Raw genomic sequence first — 17,492 nt, 5'->3', positions numbered from 1 at the left:
CATGTTTAGCCTGGGGAAGAGAAGATTGAGGGGAGACATGATAGCACTCTTCAAATACTTAAAAGGTTGTCACACAGAGGAGGGCCAGGATCTCTTCTCGATCCTCCCAGAGTGCAGGACACGGAATAACGGGCTCAAGTTACAGGAAGCCAGATTCCGGCTGGACATCAGGAAAAACTTCCTGACTGTTAGAGCAGTGCAACGGTGGAATCAGTTACCTAGGGAGGTTGTGGGCTCTCCCACACTAGAGGCCTTCAAGAGGCAGCTGGACAACCATCTGTCAGGGATGCTTTAGGGTGGATTCCTGCATTGAGCAGGGGGTTGGACTCGATGGCCTTGTAAGCCCCTTCCAACTCTGCTATTCTATGATGATTCTATGATTCTATATCTCTTTGCAGTATTGCACATTCAATGGACTCCCTATCCAACCCATGTGTAGCTGTGCATTTGTGTTCATGCGTATCTCTGACGAGTAATAAAAACAAACCATCCCCATAGCCACGTAATCTGCCTATCCCCGCCCACTTCTCCCAATACACATGCAGAAGCGCTGTCACAGGGCACAAGTCCTCCTGCAATGGCACTCCTGAAAATGCGGAAAACTTCGCTCACGTGTGCCCTGTAAGTGCTGATCCCGGAAGCGGCAAAACTCGCAACCACCTCTCCTTCCTTGTGAAAAGGCTATAGGTGTAGATTAGTAATCAGTGATTGAAAGAAAGCACACTGAGTAAGAGTGGTGGATCATCCTTTTCAATTTGTAAAAAAAACTGAGGGAGGGTGTAGCAGCACAGGAATTTCACTTTATTTATTTACCATTTGGCATGCTAGATTCTCTAAATGATGCCTTCTCGCACCTGCATTTAATGATAGTGTCCTTCTTCATGCGACTAATGGAGTCTGCTGTATCCTACATAGGACAAACAGGCCAGTCTCTATGCAAAAGAATGAATGGACACAAATCTGACATAAGGAATGGAGATGTTCAGAAACAAGAGAGGGAACATTTCAACCACCAAGAACCCTCTGACCTGGAAGGGATCTACACTAGTCAAATTAGAACGTGCCTTACTGTTTTTAAGTGTGCATTTGTAGTATTTCGCCACATGACGTTCAATTTGAGACGTTTTATTGTTGTCTGTTCTCGGTTTTTATTTTGAACTTCTCTGAAATAAGTCGTTCTATTTGGTATGATGTGGCCGATTTCATCGTATTAAATGGGTTTCCTGTAGTTCTTAATTAGCCAATCACATTCCTGGGGGCATGTTTATGTAATTTCTGTCCCCAAAATTGGAGCCGTTTGTTTTTTTCAAGCCTCTTTTTTGCAGACATTTTTTAGTTTCAGTTTTGAGAGGCTGCTTCCTGGTTTGTTTGCCGGTGGAGAGAAGAGGAAGTGGGAGGGGAAATTGGCAGATGGAGGGGGGGGAAGAACAAACGGATTTGTTTTCTTAGTGTGGCCAAAAGGAATACATTCCCACGGAAAGAGAAAAGTAAGTAAACGTTTTAAAAACGGCTATGTTTTAAATCGTTCAAAAACAAAACGTTCAATGACTGTAAAAACGTTTCATGTACTAGTGTAGATACCCTCCAGGTTAAATCAACCCCTGCCACTCAGGTTCCGATAGCATTACAAACCAAGGTAAAACTGTGCAGGGGGTTGAATATTCAAAATGTCCACCGGCACGCACTGCAATCCACCATAGCTTAAATAAGCCATGGTGGGCTTGATTACCAGCCCTTTGTGAAAAAAACATAAGGTGGCCATTCTTGAACAAAGGAATTCCAAAGACAGATATTATTGTGAAATTGCTGAAGTACAATTCATCAAGTGATTGAATAAACTGTACTACATACGTTAATCAGTGCACCATTACAATGATGTTACCTTAACTGCTGCCATTCACAGCAGCTGTTAAGGTAACATCATAGTGTCTGTATTTTATGTATTTCAGTTATGTACTTTATGTATTTCAGTTTCCCCTTACAACAGTTTAAATTTTTTCACATCCCAGCGTGTGTGTATAAATCTGCCAATTTGAGCCAAATGCATTTGATGAAGTAGACAGTGTCCACAAAAGCTTATACAAGAATAAATTTGTTACTCATTAAACTTTAAGCAAGACTTTGGATGATAACTGGAGGAACCAACACAGCATAGTTTGTTTCCCCCGCCCTCATATATTCTGATCAACCAACTGGGATTAATCTAATTACCTGTGCTGTGTTTGAACCTGGCATGGGTGTTGAGCATTTTAACCCACCCTACAATCCATGGCTTGCAATGTGGGTGTAAGCTGAGTGAAAATGTACTATGCCCACACTGCATGCCGGGTTTGGATGATACAGTAGCTTGCGATGAAGCGTGAGTAATTATGGAAATCCTGATCGCATGACCGGTATGTGTGGGCAGCAGGGGAAATAACCAACGCTGTATGAATGGCAATAGTTAAGGTAACTGCTGATCATCTGAGCATCCCCTTCTTTGCTGCAACAGACTAACATGGCTGTAAATGAATTTTATAGTTAGTGATAAGAGTGTGGTTTCTTTATTTCCCATAAGTTTCTCTATCCATTCCTATAAGTACACCTGGAACTTATAACTGGAAATACAACAACAGTTTATTGCAGTCAGTAGACCATTCCAATAAAAATTACATACAAAAGGACTGAGCATACAATTAGCTATTAAAAAGACTAGTAATCATAGAGGATCTAATAGAAATGGCCAAGTTCAAAAACTTGGCCACTTGCTCGGTGATTGATTTGTCTGAGTTCCGAAGTAAAAGGGACGTTAAGAATTCAGTTGGGTGACCAGGAAAAGATTGTAAAATGGGGTTCAGAAGATCATTCCTAGCCCCTTGGTAAAATCTACAGAACAGTAACACGTGTGATACGGTTTCCATCTCAGTATTGTTACAGGGGCAGCATCTGTTGAGCAGTGGGGTTTTGTTGTATCTGCCATCTAAAAGTTTAGAGGGAAGGACATTAAGTCTGGCTAGAGAGAATGCTCTCCTGTATTTGGGGATTGTTAACCAGCGCAGGTAAGGCATCCCATCTTTACAGAAGGAGACTGATAGTCCTAGGGACTTGGGGGAGCATGGGCCCTGAGCAGCACTCTGGAGGACTTGCATGTCTATATCAAGCAGCCTCTGTTTCACTAGTGATTTGGCACTAGCTAGATCCCTTGATAGTAACATAGGGGATGATAGGCCTACTGAGTTGATTTTACTTGTCATGGCCTTTGACCAGGGAGATTCAAAATGGTCTGACAGGATCTTGGATACCAGGGAATTTGTTGGAAGTGCCAACTTGCAGCGAAGCCAGAAATGGATCCCATGGATCCAAGCCAGATGGTTAACAGAATTCAGACAAGCCTCTAACTTAAGGACAGCTCCAGAGACACACTTGGGAACACCAAATAACACTCTAAGGAAAGATGACTGAATGCCCTCATAGGAGCATTTAGAACATGGGAACCAGATTGGTGCCCCATAGAGAATCTGAGGGATGATTTTGGCCTTGAAGTCCTGGACAGCTGCTGAGAGGAATTTCCCACTCCTTGTAAAAAAGAAGCGGGTAGTTATAACTAGAAATAGTAACTTTTCATATGCTTTCCAAAGCAAATATGATACAATGAATAGAGAATGATTGTAGATTTACTTGGTTCAAATCCCACTTTAAAAACTCATTCACTGGAATGGCCTTCTGCAAGTAATCTCCAGGCACGTCTAGACCAGGTGATATCCCTCCCTTTCCCCGGGATAGCTGGAATGGCTTTAATCCCAGCTTTTCCCAAGGCCTTGGGATTGTCCCGAGACTGTGGGACGTATGGGCAGCTGTCCTGGTCTCTTCCCGACTGCTCGCGAGTAAACGCAAGGAGCCAGGAACCGGGCATGGGGCACGGAGCTTTTCAGGAGCGATGGAGCGCTTGTGCGCTAATTTTTTATTAAAAAAATGGCGGGGACAACATCATCTTGCTCCTGAGACTTCGCACGCTGCATGTAGACTGAGGGGAGGGAACTCCTGATCACCATTTCATGAGATCCTCCCCCCTCCCCTCCCTAGGTCTAGACCTGCCCTCTGTCTCAGCTTTGTTTTGCCTCTGTCTGTAAAATGGGATAAATTGTAATCCACTTCAAATTAAAATGCCATGCATATAATGAATTGATATCTTCAAATTGGAACATCCATTTGGTCTATTGTTCAATCCCATTGTGCATGGAACATCAGTCAGTATTGGCCATCCCAAGCATGTATTTGTTGCTGTAGCCAATCTTAGGCCATAGCTAGACCTAAGGTTTATCCCTGGATATTTCCAGGGGTCAAACCTGTTCATCTAGGTGACACACAGGGGATCCAGTGCTCAGGCAGGGGGGGCAAACCCTGGATGATCCCAGGATAAACCTTTGGTCTAGCTGTGGCCTTAGAGTCAACCTGCTAGTAGCATACAGAAGACAGTGGGAGTTTGGTTTGTCTTGTGTAAAGAACGAAGAAAACAAGAAAACAGTAGTAACTTGAAAGTGAGTGTAAAATTTTGAAAGCATGAAGAAAAATGTATCACAGTACAGGCGTTCATAAGCCTTGGACTTCTCACCTTTCACATGCTGCAGTTCCCCTGATTTCCATTTGATATCATGAGCCCACTGTAAGTGGAGTCTACAGGTCTGAAGATTTCCTTAGCTATGATTGTAGCATTGCCTGGGGAATATAGACAAGAAATAAAATGCTAGAACAAAATAATTGAAAGTGACTGTTGGAACAACTGCATCTATAGATGGCTGGAATCATAGTTAGATCTAGTGATACTTGTACTAATAGGATTTATTTATTTATTTTTAAAAAAGAAAGAAACTAAAAATAAATAGTGAAAAAGTTAACAATATTTTTAGAAGATTATTAAAATAGTGTAAAAAGAAAATCAGTGTCAAAACTAGGCCATACTTCATTAAATAACAAAAAACAATAATATTTATTTGGTGGGGAAATAAGAAAACAAAAGTGAGGTGACTAATCGCTGTGGAAATAGTTAGAACTTGAATGTAGTGAAGTTCCAAAAAGGCTTCCAAAGTATCCCTCCCCCCACAAAAAAATTAAAAATCCATCTCACCTAAAAAACCTGCCTTGATTGATGATGTACAGCCAAGGAACAAGAAAATATGTATTACGCAATCTTTGGTGGCCCCAAAGATTACTTTATAGATATTGAGTAGTATTGTTTACTACATTTCTTGCTTTTCTTTTCTTTTTTGCTTTCAAAATTAAGCAGACTTTACAGGAAGTATCTTTGGTGGCAAGAAAAATGGTCAGTAGGACCTTGTTTTTATTTTAGACTTCATATCCACAGGGCTCCTTCCCCTTTGCATCTATTGTTCTAAGGTATAATGGCAATAGTTAGAATTTATATTTATTTAACACAGTTTTACCCTACTTCTCAACATGCCCAAGGTAGCTTATAGCAATGGGATATTACACTTTTTACTAACTGCTCAAGTCTGTTTATATACATTATTTCTTTTTAAATCTTACCTTGTATGGTCGGCCAGTGTCATTATCCCCATATTTCAGAAGAAAAACTGAGGCTGAGAACGACTTAAGTATAAACAATAATGGGTTTTGTGGCAACCTTAAAGACTAGCAAATTTATTCTGGCATAAGCTTTCATGGACACTGTTCACTTCGTCAGATGCATTCATGATGACGTGGACAGCAACCACAAAGAATAACTAGAATAACTTTTTCTTTAGTCTTTAAGATGCCAGAAGACTTGTTTTGAAACATCCTCTCGGAATTGTTTAAGGTATGTTTGTAGTTGAACTGGGATTTGTACCACGAACTTTGTAGGTCAAAGCACACATCCTTAAGTGCTGCTTAACACAATGCAAAAAAGGAGGTGGTAGAGAGTAAGATTATAAAACAGCAGGTGGGGATGAGAGGTAAATTGCCCCTAATCTACTTTACAAAGCTGGCCAGTATGAGTTTTTCATGATTCAGATAAATGGCTGCTGGTTGCACAAAATTGTTCCAGGCATATAGGTATTCAGTCTGACCTTGGGAATGTCACTTTTATCTGTAGCCCTAAAAACATCCATATCATATCAGCCACTAAAGTCAGGATTGTATTGGCTCTTTTATTGTCAGCAAATTCTTATTCACTCTATCAAAACGATAACACTGTGCTGCAGCTGCAAAAGCAAACAGCTTTGCTTTTATAGTCTTTCAGATGGCTGTCTCCAAACTGCATCAAAGCCTTTTGCTTCTGGAAACCACGTGAGAGTCAGGGACTGCTCAGCTTAAATCTCATGGGATGGGACTGGATGACTTAGCCCAGTAAGCTGGCCCCTAGCACTGTGGGCACCTGGCCCATGGCCAGTGGTGAAGTGCAAGGACTCATCATAACCATGGTTATGATGAAAACATTCAGGCAGCCTTGTCGATCCATATTAACAGTTTTCGTCTTCCCCACGAGCAGGTCTTAGGGCTGGAAGTGTGCAATTTAAAAGGGAAAGACTGTTGTGTTATTCTGGATGCCTTACCTATTCACGACCCAGTCAAAGTAGATTTTTTGGATTACCAAGATGAAACGAGACCACTTATGAAAGGAATGACAATTTATTTATAGAAAATGGATGAAGAATGAACATACAAAGAAAGCTTGCACATCTCTTCAGCCAACGAAGCTGGCAACTTCCTTACAGTTGGCATATGACAACCCCCAAATAACAGCATATTAGAGATTGTTCCCAGAACCCAAAGTCCTCCAGGTTGGTTGTGCACATTCCCCCATGGAGCAAAGCCCATGGTTAGGCCTCAGCCTAACCCTTTATACACTTTTCTGACATTCTAATATGTGCCCAAAGCATTGCAGGGAGGCAATGAGTTACCTTCCCTTTGACTAAGGGATCCCAACATTTCAACACCCTAACCAACATCAGCAATTGTTAGCAAGTAGCCTGCTTGCTTTATACCAATCTCCTCATGTAAGAAGCCTACTGTGTTTCCCAATATGCATGTGCTCTATTTGAAGAAACAATAAAACTGTCCTTTAAACAGGCCTTTAGACATTTAGGACACTTGTGTATGTTTCAACACCTGACCTAATTCCTCACCTGGAGTCAAACTCACTACATCTCTGTGTAGGGATGACTCTACATCCCCGTTTAAATTATGCTCCTAATACCCTGCCAATACCTGTTTAGCAGGCTGTTAGAAGCCTGGGTAATATAGCATGTGAGGTGAGACGTGCCTGAGCACCATCTTACCCATTTAATTTGTGCTCCTGATAGGTCACCGAAGAGCAGTTTTGTGGGCTGGCATAGAGCTTTATCACACCAGCGTTATACTGTGCAATCACTGCGAATTTCATGCAAAGGACTCAGAAGTTTTCCACCTTATAATCTGCTTTGATTGTGAAGTACTCCCATGCATCCTGCCTTAATTGTGCAATAAAGCCAAAAGATTTGCCGTATTTAGCCCCTTCTTTTTGAGCATATCTTCCGAGCCGCCGCTGGGGCGCAGGAGCAGGATTTAAAAGAAATGCTTACATCTGCGTAAGCTTTAAAGATAAAGACACCAAAATTTGCACAGTAATAGATATTAGGGAGAGCTTTAAGCATGCCAAATTTGAATTGAATTGGGCCATCCATTGATTTTTAATGATTTGTTTTACATTTCCCCCCTTAAACTCACTTCCTGGTATGCAAAGGATCGCTGTTGCCTGGTAGCAAAAACAACAACCGTGAAAGTTTAGTGCTACGGGGATAATCTGAGGGAAGCAGGTATGTGGGATGAAGCTCATAGTGTGATTGTGCTGGCCACGATGGGACACTGAGATGGCTCTTCTTGCATCTTCCCAAGTGAAATCACAGCAGCAGCAGCAGTATGGTGGGGTGGAGAAATTTGGTGGTGGGGAAAGTGGCAGCTTGGGCATCTGTGGCAAGCCATACAGAAGGTCACCGAGGCCCAGTGGTGATAGGTTTTCCTCATGTGGCATAAACAGATGAAGTCTTCTATATGCCTCTGTGCAGACCCAGCATCTACACAGATTGGGCCATCTCCCCCCTCTTTTCCTGGCAAAATTTCCTAGGATGAGTGGGTTCATTGCACATCTTTAATTGTACCTTGCACAAATGCTATGAGATATGTAGAATATTATACAACATTTTAGTCTTTGTTTTCTTTACCTCTCTGACTATGGGTCATTCTATAGCTGAAGCTCTTTCCCAACCTCTTTTACTGAATTTTGTTTAATAGATGCTTTGTTGGTAATATTAAGAAGCATGTAGAGATTTTTTATTTCCTCCCTTCCTGAAAATTGATAGTGCTTTTGTTTGAAGTAGCTGGAGGCGGACAGGGCACTTATGATTAGTCTCTTTGGAGTTACTTACTATGTTTAAAATGATATTTTTACTAGAACAAGACATTCCGTTTACAGCAACCTTCCCATTTTAAATTAGAAGTGCTTTCTTGAAACGAAAGAAATACGTGTTTTATAAATGAGTCTATTTTCTTCCTTTTCAAGATAAAAAGAAACAGGACCAGTGATGGCGGAAAATTGAACCATCAAAGTCTTACTTCTTAAAAGAAAAAAAGAAGCTTATCTCCTCCCCCCACCATTTCAATAAAAACAAAATGTGGCACTATTTTTTAAGGGTTTGTTATATTTGTTTGTGAGAAACTGACAACATTACAGAAATACTGTTCTTTTATTCCAGTTTTATCAGTAGGAACATGTTCCTGCTGGAGGTATGGGAAGCCAATACAGTAGCATCTCTTCCATGCTTTTTTCAAAGCATCTACTGGTTTAAAACTAAGTAATCTACAGAAGGAAGGTTGGGGGAGACTTTATTTTTGTAAAGGAAGTTTGTTTGTCTCCAGCTTCCTGTAATCTTAAAGTACAGATACCAATACTTGAAATGTTGGGCATGTCTACACCACAAGGGTGAAGGGGGAGGATCGCAGACTTACTGGCTTCCGCAATCCTCTCTGGGTGTCCAGACGGCTGCGCGACGTCCCAGAAGGACATCACGGATGCCATTTTTTTAAAAAAAAACAAAAACAGGACAGGAGCGTACGGGCCCCACCCCCAATGGGCACAGAGTGCCTGAAGAGCTCCCTGCCCCATGCCAGGTTCCCAGCGCCTTGCGTTTACTCATGAGGAGCCAGAACAAAACTGGGACAGTTTCTCAGAGAGTATATTAAGTGAACTTGGCCTTATTGACACGATCATCAATACGTAAACAAGTCACAGTTGTTGAGCCTGAACTTAAAGATGTTCTTGAGTGTTCTTGAAACACAGTTCTACATTATTGTTATTTTTCACAGTAAATTATTTATTCCTTCTTATATCTGGCTGCATCTATTTTAGCCATGCTACATACATTTCTTACTAGTGGATCAAAACTCTAACAGACGGTAGGCATTGTGCATGTAAATAGCTGATTAGAGATAAACTGCTCTTTAATGCTAGTTAGCTTTAGTTTCACAAATCCAGACTGCTCTCTTCATTATGAACAGATTACATACCTCTTAATGAACAATGTTGTACACGCCTTTACAAACACATTGGGTTTCGTACTGCTGAGTGCTGAGACATTTGGTATTAAAGGTTGGGTCTTTAATTACTGATTTCTTCTCCATTTTTCTTTCTTTCTTTTTTAATAACGTAATGGAATTGTTTTTGGGTGTTCAGAAAGTTTTGCTTCCTGCAGTCAGGGCCAGCCTTTCCATTAGAATCGTATCTGCCTCAGGAAGCAGATGCTGAAGAGTAGTGAATGGTGTGAAGTATTGGAGGACAGAGCTATATGTGCCATGTAACCTGGCCCCAACCCCTAAGCTAGCCGATGCCCCCAGGAGCAATGGGGGATGTTGTCCTGTCACCAGTTCAGGATGTTGTCCTGTCATCAATTCGAAGGAAGACTACCAGTCTGGTTTTTGTACATGGAATAGGTGAATGCACCATCTTGTCCTTCACCTAAGACAGCAGAAAGTCTGGGTCCAGTTCTCCCTGCAATAACTAGTTCATGGTGGAGTACAAGTTGTTGAAGACATGGAGGAATTTCTCAAGGGCATTGCTCACTGTTGTTGTTTTTTACTGGTGAATGGATATTACTAAAACTCTAACAAACAAATTTACTATTACACAGGACTGAGTGATATTCTTAAAAAGATTTTAATTGAGTAGTAAATACTCCACAAACTTCCAAGTAAAATATCCCACAACCACAAACTGAGTAGGTATTAAAAATAATAATATTAAATTAAAAAATGAAATAGATTCACTTGGAAAAGAGAAAGAATTGTTAACAAAGGGAATGCAAATAAAGAAGTTTTGTGTGTTTTGCATTTGCATAGATAAGTGGTCCAGTGGCCAAGGCTGCAATCATACACATATACATGGGAGTAAGTCTTGGGGCTTAATTCTGAGTAAACCTTCATAGGATTGGGCTGAGAAATGCTTAAGTGTGTCCATAGGAAGCTGCCCCATAAGGCTGTTGGTCTCTCTAGCTTTGTTGTGTCTATAGCAGGGGTGGGCAACTTGTGGCCCATCAAATGTTTTGCCTACAAATCCCATCACCCCCTTCCCATTGGCTATGCTGGCCTAGCCTGATTGGAGTTGTCTACATTGGTCTACATTGACTTGCAGCAGCTCTACAGAGCTTTTCAGACAGGAGTTTTTCCTAGCCCTGGCAGTGCTGGGGATTGAATTTGGAATCTTTTTGCATGCAAAGCAAAAGCACTGCCATAGCTTTACTTCTGAGCTACGGCTCTTCTCCTGAAAGGATGTGGATTTGAATCATGTATTTTGTACCAGCATTTTTTGAAAGTATCAGTGGCTACTAGATCAACTGGGCTGGAGAATTTAAAAGGGCTTTGAGACTAGCCCCTCATCTTGTTAACCAAAGAAAGTTGGTGTCCCCTGACCCTTCTTAATCCATGGCTGATGTCGATATCACAATAACAGGAAGTATTTGTTGCCATATTGTTTTAATTCTGTCTTTCCCCATGTTTCTTGCAGTCTGCTCCCAGTACTCAAGAGGAGTTTTTGCCATTTTTGGACTGTACGACAAAAGATCAGTACATACCTTGACCTCATTCTGCAGCGCCTTGCACATCTCCCTCATCACACCAAGTTTCCCCACCGAGGGCGAGAGTCAGTTTGTGCTGCAACTGAGGCCTTCCTTACAAGGAGCGCTGCTAAGTTTGTTGGGCCATTATAAATGGAACCGCTTCGTCTTCCTTTATGACACAGATAGGGGTAAGTAATATAATAGCTTCTTGCACCACAACTACTGTAAGATGCATTTATGTGCCTTAGAAAGAAAAGAATCCTGGGGAAAGCCCTACTTTCACAACTCATTCACTGAACCTGAAGTGGATAAATTATAAAGCTGTTGGATATATGTGACAGTCCCGAGGTATGTTTATGTGGCCCATAGAGCTTTGTTAGAAATCTGAGACTTATTTGCTTCTATTTTACAGTAGGCTTTAGCCTTCACGGCTGTGAAAATTAGATACAAAAACACAGCAATATGTATGAAGAGCTTCAAAAGGAAAGGCAAATTTTAAAAGGAGGCATTTAAGAAACCAACATTATTCTTAAGCTCAACTTGTTGACGGGCTGTTTGAAGGTGTTTGACAATAATCTTGAAATAAGAATACGCACGATCTAGCCATAGCTAACGACTTCTATCTCTGATTTAGTTCAGTGGGGGGATTCAAGCACTGAAGAACACAAAAGGGTTTAACTTTGGCTGGATTATATCATAAAATAAATGCAATAGGTGCTTGAGATGTGGCTTGATATCTGCTGTATTATTGCAAAAGATATGCATGTTTTATTTGTAGCCAGACGATACCAATTAACCTGCAGCATTTTATTAGCATGGTTCTCTGTGCTGATGATTTGTGCACCTCTGTTTGAAAGTATTCCTTAGAATGTACTGTTGTGTCTGTGCTGAGCCATTTTTGTTCCTCTTTGTTTCTAAAATGTTCAGATAAGAAAGCTTTTAAATGTAAGCCTAGTCAGTACTGAGCTCTTGACGTTTTCAGTCATTTCTGCCTTGCAATCTGTTCTGTGATCAGTAATTAGGAATGAAATGGGAAAACAAATAAACAATTGTCCTTCACCTTCATCCAAAGCCAAAACTATTCTCAGTTAAAAAAATATAAATCTCCAACCTGAATTCAACTTTTCTCATCTAGATTCCAAAGTCTAATTACCATTTTGAAGCATGCAATGGATTTTTTTCTTTTACAATATGCTTTGTAAATAATTCTTCAGGAACTTCTATCATCAACTTTGAAATCATTGATGTGTTTTTGAAATGCATAGTTATTATGGAAGATATTTTTGCATTTGAAAAGCTCCAGAGGGAAAGTTGTGTTACACTGTAACAGGGAAAACAATGAACTGTCTATTATGGTATAATCTTTTGTGTGCCAAGGCCCAATTTATCAAAAGTATGTGATGAAGTGGACTCTGGCCTATGAAAATGTATGCCAGAATAATATTGTTAGGACTATTGCAGAAGCAGACTTCTGTTCTCCATCTTTTCCTAACAGACCCCAGGCTCTTCCCCAAAATCTTGTCCAGATGGTCCCTCAACCCTCCAGAGCAGATTTGGGTGATAAGGGTCTTGACAGGGTAAGAGGAATATGCCCTGCTAGTGGCTACTGGATGCCATTCTGCTGGGAGAAGGGCATTATTGGATGCAACCCATAGTCTTTAAGATGCCACAAGACTCTTTGTTGAGAGAATGTTACCAAATGTAAATGAGCTAGTTCCCCCCCCCCCCCGTTTAATGTTAGAAGCATTTTTCATCAATTGCAAATAAGTTGGCTATTCTTAACCAGAAAATATAGTCTCCACTCAAAAGAATGTTTAGCCAGGCTATTACAGTGCCCTAATTCCTTCCCCTTTTGTTTTAATGCAACTTATGTTACTATTGAGAAGCACTTAATTAAATCAATATACTGCTGTTAGGGTGTCATCTTTCTGTTCCAAATTCTGATGCCAGACCATAATGATTGTCACCTCCCAGCTATGTCAGTACTTCAAGCTGTATTTTGGCATAGTTAGGTGGGAATTGCACTAGGGTAATTTAACATTCTACTTATCAAGAACAAAAAGCTGAAGTAGATTTTTGTCCTCACATTAGTGTATGTAAGCACAGTCCCCCATTCCTAGAATAGAGAATGATCACTAGGACTGCACCGATTTCCACCAATTTCCATTTTCAAGTGAATTATTAGTGCTTTTGTGGGGACAGAAATTTCCAGTGTACCTGTTGGAATTGAAAGAATGTTTGCCCTTTAAAAACATATTTAGGGGCATTATTTCCCCTCTCTGCTTCTGATTTCGTGCAGTATGTTTGGTTCTTCCCCCTTAAAATTCATATTACAGTGTTGTTTCTTCCTCTGTTATTCAGCCAGTTGGAGATCATGTAGTGAATAGGATGACATCACAACACTGCGCACCCATATTTGCCTATGTGCATTGCCTTCACCTGAATAGGATATGGCTATCCAATGTACTACTGCCAGTTGTCAAAACAAAAAGATGTTTTTCAGAGTTGCCAGAATTGTTCTCCAAAAGCATCCCTGTTCTCCAAAAGCATCCCTGTTCCTACAGCATCCATGCAAATTTATGTTTTGGAAAATGGAGAGGGGACCAACAGCTAAGGAAAGCTGGCTGGTAGCATGAAGGGCTAGTGTTGCCGAGTGAGCTTATTATGGGCTCGACCTGATTTTCAGTGAAAACTGGTTTTGACTTAGTATGTTATTGTGAGTTAATTAATTAACTGGGTGAGTTAATTTCTGAACCAGTTCACCCTCCTATTCTGAATGTTGGCACCTTCACTAGTTCAAACAGTCCTTTGCAATATTATTTATGTATTTGTAATACTTATATACCACTTAATATAATAAAATCTCTAGGCAGTTCTCATATAAATATTAAAGATCGTATTTAAAACATACTATTAAAAACAATTAAAACAGTCTATTAAAAGCAATTCCAGCTTCAACAATAACACAATAGTATCTGGGAGCACATGGGGCTTCTCGTTGTTTTGTGATAGGGATTGCATAGAGTTGCCAGTTGTCTGAACTGGGACTGCCATATGGAGCCTATACACGAGTCTACAGCAATTTGCCTGAACATGGCTGCATAAAGAAAGATCACTGGGATCGTGAAAATCGCAGTGGTCATGTGTTTAGGCATCAAATAGAGGCTCCAGTTCATACGGTCATGTCCACAGAATTGCGACTAAATTGTGAGTCTGCCAACAGGTATATACATACCTGCAGATATATGGTCTGTGGAGTTTCTGAACTGGGCTGTAATTCTCTCAAAACAAATAGATACATTGAAGTGAAAGCCAGTATAGTTTAGTCATCAGTAGTTTAGTACTTTGATCTGCAAGATCTGGGTGACCTTGGACAAATTGCCATAAATCAATAGTTTCCTTATTTCTTACCTGTTATATTGGATGAACAGTTGACCTACTAGGAAGTGTAATTGTAAAAGTCAAGAAAATAAAAATGGAAAAGGACTTTATAAATGAAAAGTGTTCTTTTAATATTTATTTATTTATTTTTATTTATTTATTTAGAATATTTATATACCGCTCCCCATTGAAAAATTTCGGAGTGGTGTACAAGGTAAAATGAAAATAAAAACAGAATAAAAACAGTTAAAACAAAATTTAAAAGAATCAAAAACAGAAATCCAAGGCTGCATGTTAAAGAAAAGCTTCTTGGAATAAAGATGTTTGCAGGAGGTGCCGAAAGGAGTACAAGGTTGGCGCCTGCCTGACCTCCAGAGGCAGGGAATTCCACAGGAGGGGCGCCACCACGCTGAAGGCTCTTCCCCTGGTGGATTCCAATCGGAGGATGGATCTATGTGGAACCAACAGGAACAGGCCCTCAGATGACCTCAGTGACCGGGCAGGTTGGTAAGGGCGAAGGCGCTCTCTCAGGTATCCTGGTCCCAAGTTGTTTAGGGCTTTGTAAACAAGTACAAGAACCTTAAACCTGGCCCGGTAGCAAATAGGCAGCCAGTGCAGTTCCCTCAGCAGAGGAGTTACATGCTGGAAAGGGGCAGCTCCAGACAACAGCCGAGCTGCAGCATTCTGCACTAGCTCCAGCTTCCGGAGCAGCTTCAAGGGCAGCCCCACGTAGAGCGCATTGCAGTAATCCAATCTTGAGGTTACCAATGCCTGTACCACTGTGGTCAAGCTATCCCTGTGGTCAAGCTATCCCTGTCCAGGAGAGGCCGTAGTTGGTGAACCAACCGAAGATGGTAAAAGGCACTCCGAGCCGTGGCGGCTACTTGAGCCTCCAACGACAGAAATGGGTCTAAGAGTAACCCCAAACTACGAACCTGTTCTTTCAGAGGCAGTGCAACCCCATCCAGAACAGGCAATGAGCCTGTCTCCTGGACTCGGGAACCACTCACCCACAGGGCTTCCGTCTTGCCAGGATTCAGTCTCAGTTTATTGGCCCTCATACAGCCCATTACTGAGTCTAGGCACTGGTCCAGGACCTGCACAGCCTCACCTGATTCAGTTGTCACAGGGAGATAGAGCTGAGTGTCATCAGCGTATTGATGGCATTTAGCTCCAAATCCCCTAATGACCGCTCCCAACGGCTTCATATAGATGTTAAATAACATTGGGGACAAGTTGGTGCCCTGCGGCACTCCATAGCTCAATTGCCAAGAGGCCGAGGACTGATCACCCAATGCTACTCTCTGAAAACGATCCCGTAGGTAGGACCGGAACCACTGTAAAACAGTGCCTCCAATGCCCATCCCACAGAGTCGATCCAGGAGGATACCATGGTCGATGGTATCAAAAGCTGCCGAGAGATCGAGCAGGATTAACATTCCCCCTGTCCCTCTCTCGATAAAGGTCATCCATCAGGGCGACCAAGGCTGATTCAGATCGGAACCCAGACTGGAATGGATCTAGATAATCAGTATCCTCCAAGAGTGCCTGCAGTTGCTCCGCCACAACCCTCTCAAGTACCTTCCCTAAAAAAGGAGTGTTAGCAACTGGGCGGTAGTTGCCTAATACCATCGGGTCCAGGGTGGGCTTCTTCAGGAGTGGTCACACTACTGCCTCCTTAAGGGCAGCACGGACCACCCCTTCCCGGAGAGAAGCATTTATCACCCCCTGGACCCACCCAGTCAGACCCCTCGGCTTGCTTTTATAAGCCAGGAGGGACAGGAATAGAGAGGGCAAGTGGTCGGTCGCACTGCTGCAAGCACCTTGTCCACATCATCAGGCCGCAATAACTGGAACTGATCCCACAAAATTGGGCAGATGGTGCCATCGGACACCTCAACTGGAGCTGCACTAAAAACAACGTCAAGCTCACTGCAGAGAGAAGCGATCTTGTCCTCAAAGTGTGATACAAAAGGTCACAGCGGGTCCTTGACGGAGCCAGGGCCCCATTTGCTGGTGATGATGTTAGCAGCCCCCAGACCACTCGGAAGAGCTCCGCTGGACGGCTACTCGAGGACGCAATGGAGGCAGCAAAATAAGCCTTTTTTGCTGCCCACACTGCCACGCAATAGGCATGATTATGCACTCTACAGCGTGCTCGGTCATCTTCACTTTGAGTCCTGCGCCATTTGCGCTCTAGCCGACGTCCAGCCTGTTTCATTGACCGCAACTCCTTAGTATACCAAGGAGCAGAGCGGGCTCTACAAGACTGGAGAGGGCACTCAGGTGCGATCAAGTCGATGGCCCTCCGCATCTCACCGTTCCACAGTGAGGCTAGGGCCTCAGCTGGATCACCAGCTCTCTCCACTGGAAAATCCCCAAGAGTATTCAGAAATCCATTGGATTCCATCAGTCTCCTGGGGCGGACCATCCAAATGGTCCCTCACCCCTGCAGGACGGTAGTAACACCGTGAGTTCAAATCTCACCAGGAAATGGTCCAACCATGACAATGGGGTTACTTGGACACCCCCCCCCCAATCTTCAGACTACCCAGCTCACAGCTTGGAGCAAAAACCAAATCAAGGGTATGCCCTGCTTCATGTGTTGGGCCAATGACAAACTGAGACAGCCCAATGGTTGTCATGGAGGCCATAAAGTCCCGAGCCGGAGCCCCAGAGGCAGCATGAAAGTTGAAGTCGCCCAGAACCACCGTCCTGGTTTCATCCAACACCACACTCGAGACTGCCTCCGCCAGCTCAGTCAGGGAGGATGCCGGGCAGCAGGGTGGGCGGTATACCAGCAGCATCCCCAATCTGTCTCTCTGGCCCAACACCAGGTGCAAACCTTCAAGGCCTGCTCCAAGATGGAGTGGTTTCCTGGTGATAGAGATGGAAGATCTATGAATCACGGCGACTCCCCCACCCCGTCCCTTCAATTTATGTTGGTGCTGCACTGAGTACCCAGATGGGCAGAGCTGAGTCAGACCAACCCCACCCAGCTCACCCACCCAAGTCTCAGTAATGCACGACAGGTCAGCCCTCTCATCC

General features: G+C 42.5%; 1 protein-coding gene across 3 annotated transcripts in view; it reads left to right on the top strand.

Annotated features, from left to right (window-relative positions):
- The window catches only part of GRIA4 (glutamate ionotropic receptor AMPA type subunit 4), a 270,915-nt gene that overhangs the window by 93,448 nt on the left and 159,975 nt on the right, over positions 1-17,492 (top strand). For all 3 annotated transcript variants that reach the window (XM_063127100.1, XM_063127101.1, XM_063127099.1), the window contains exon 3: positions 11,012-11,251. In XM_063127100.1, coding sequence (XP_062983170.1) covers positions 11,012-11,251 — 240 coding nt within the window. The remainder of the gene's footprint in view (positions 1-11,011; positions 11,252-17,492) is intronic.

This window comes from Elgaria multicarinata, chromosome 5 (genome assembly GCF_023053635.1).
Source record: "Elgaria multicarinata webbii isolate HBS135686 ecotype San Diego chromosome 5, rElgMul1.1.pri, whole genome shotgun sequence".
In the NCBI taxonomy this organism is placed as follows: Eukaryota; Metazoa; Chordata; class Lepidosauria; order Squamata; family Anguidae; genus Elgaria; species Elgaria multicarinata.
This window is presented reverse-complemented; position numbering and strand designations above follow the sequence as displayed.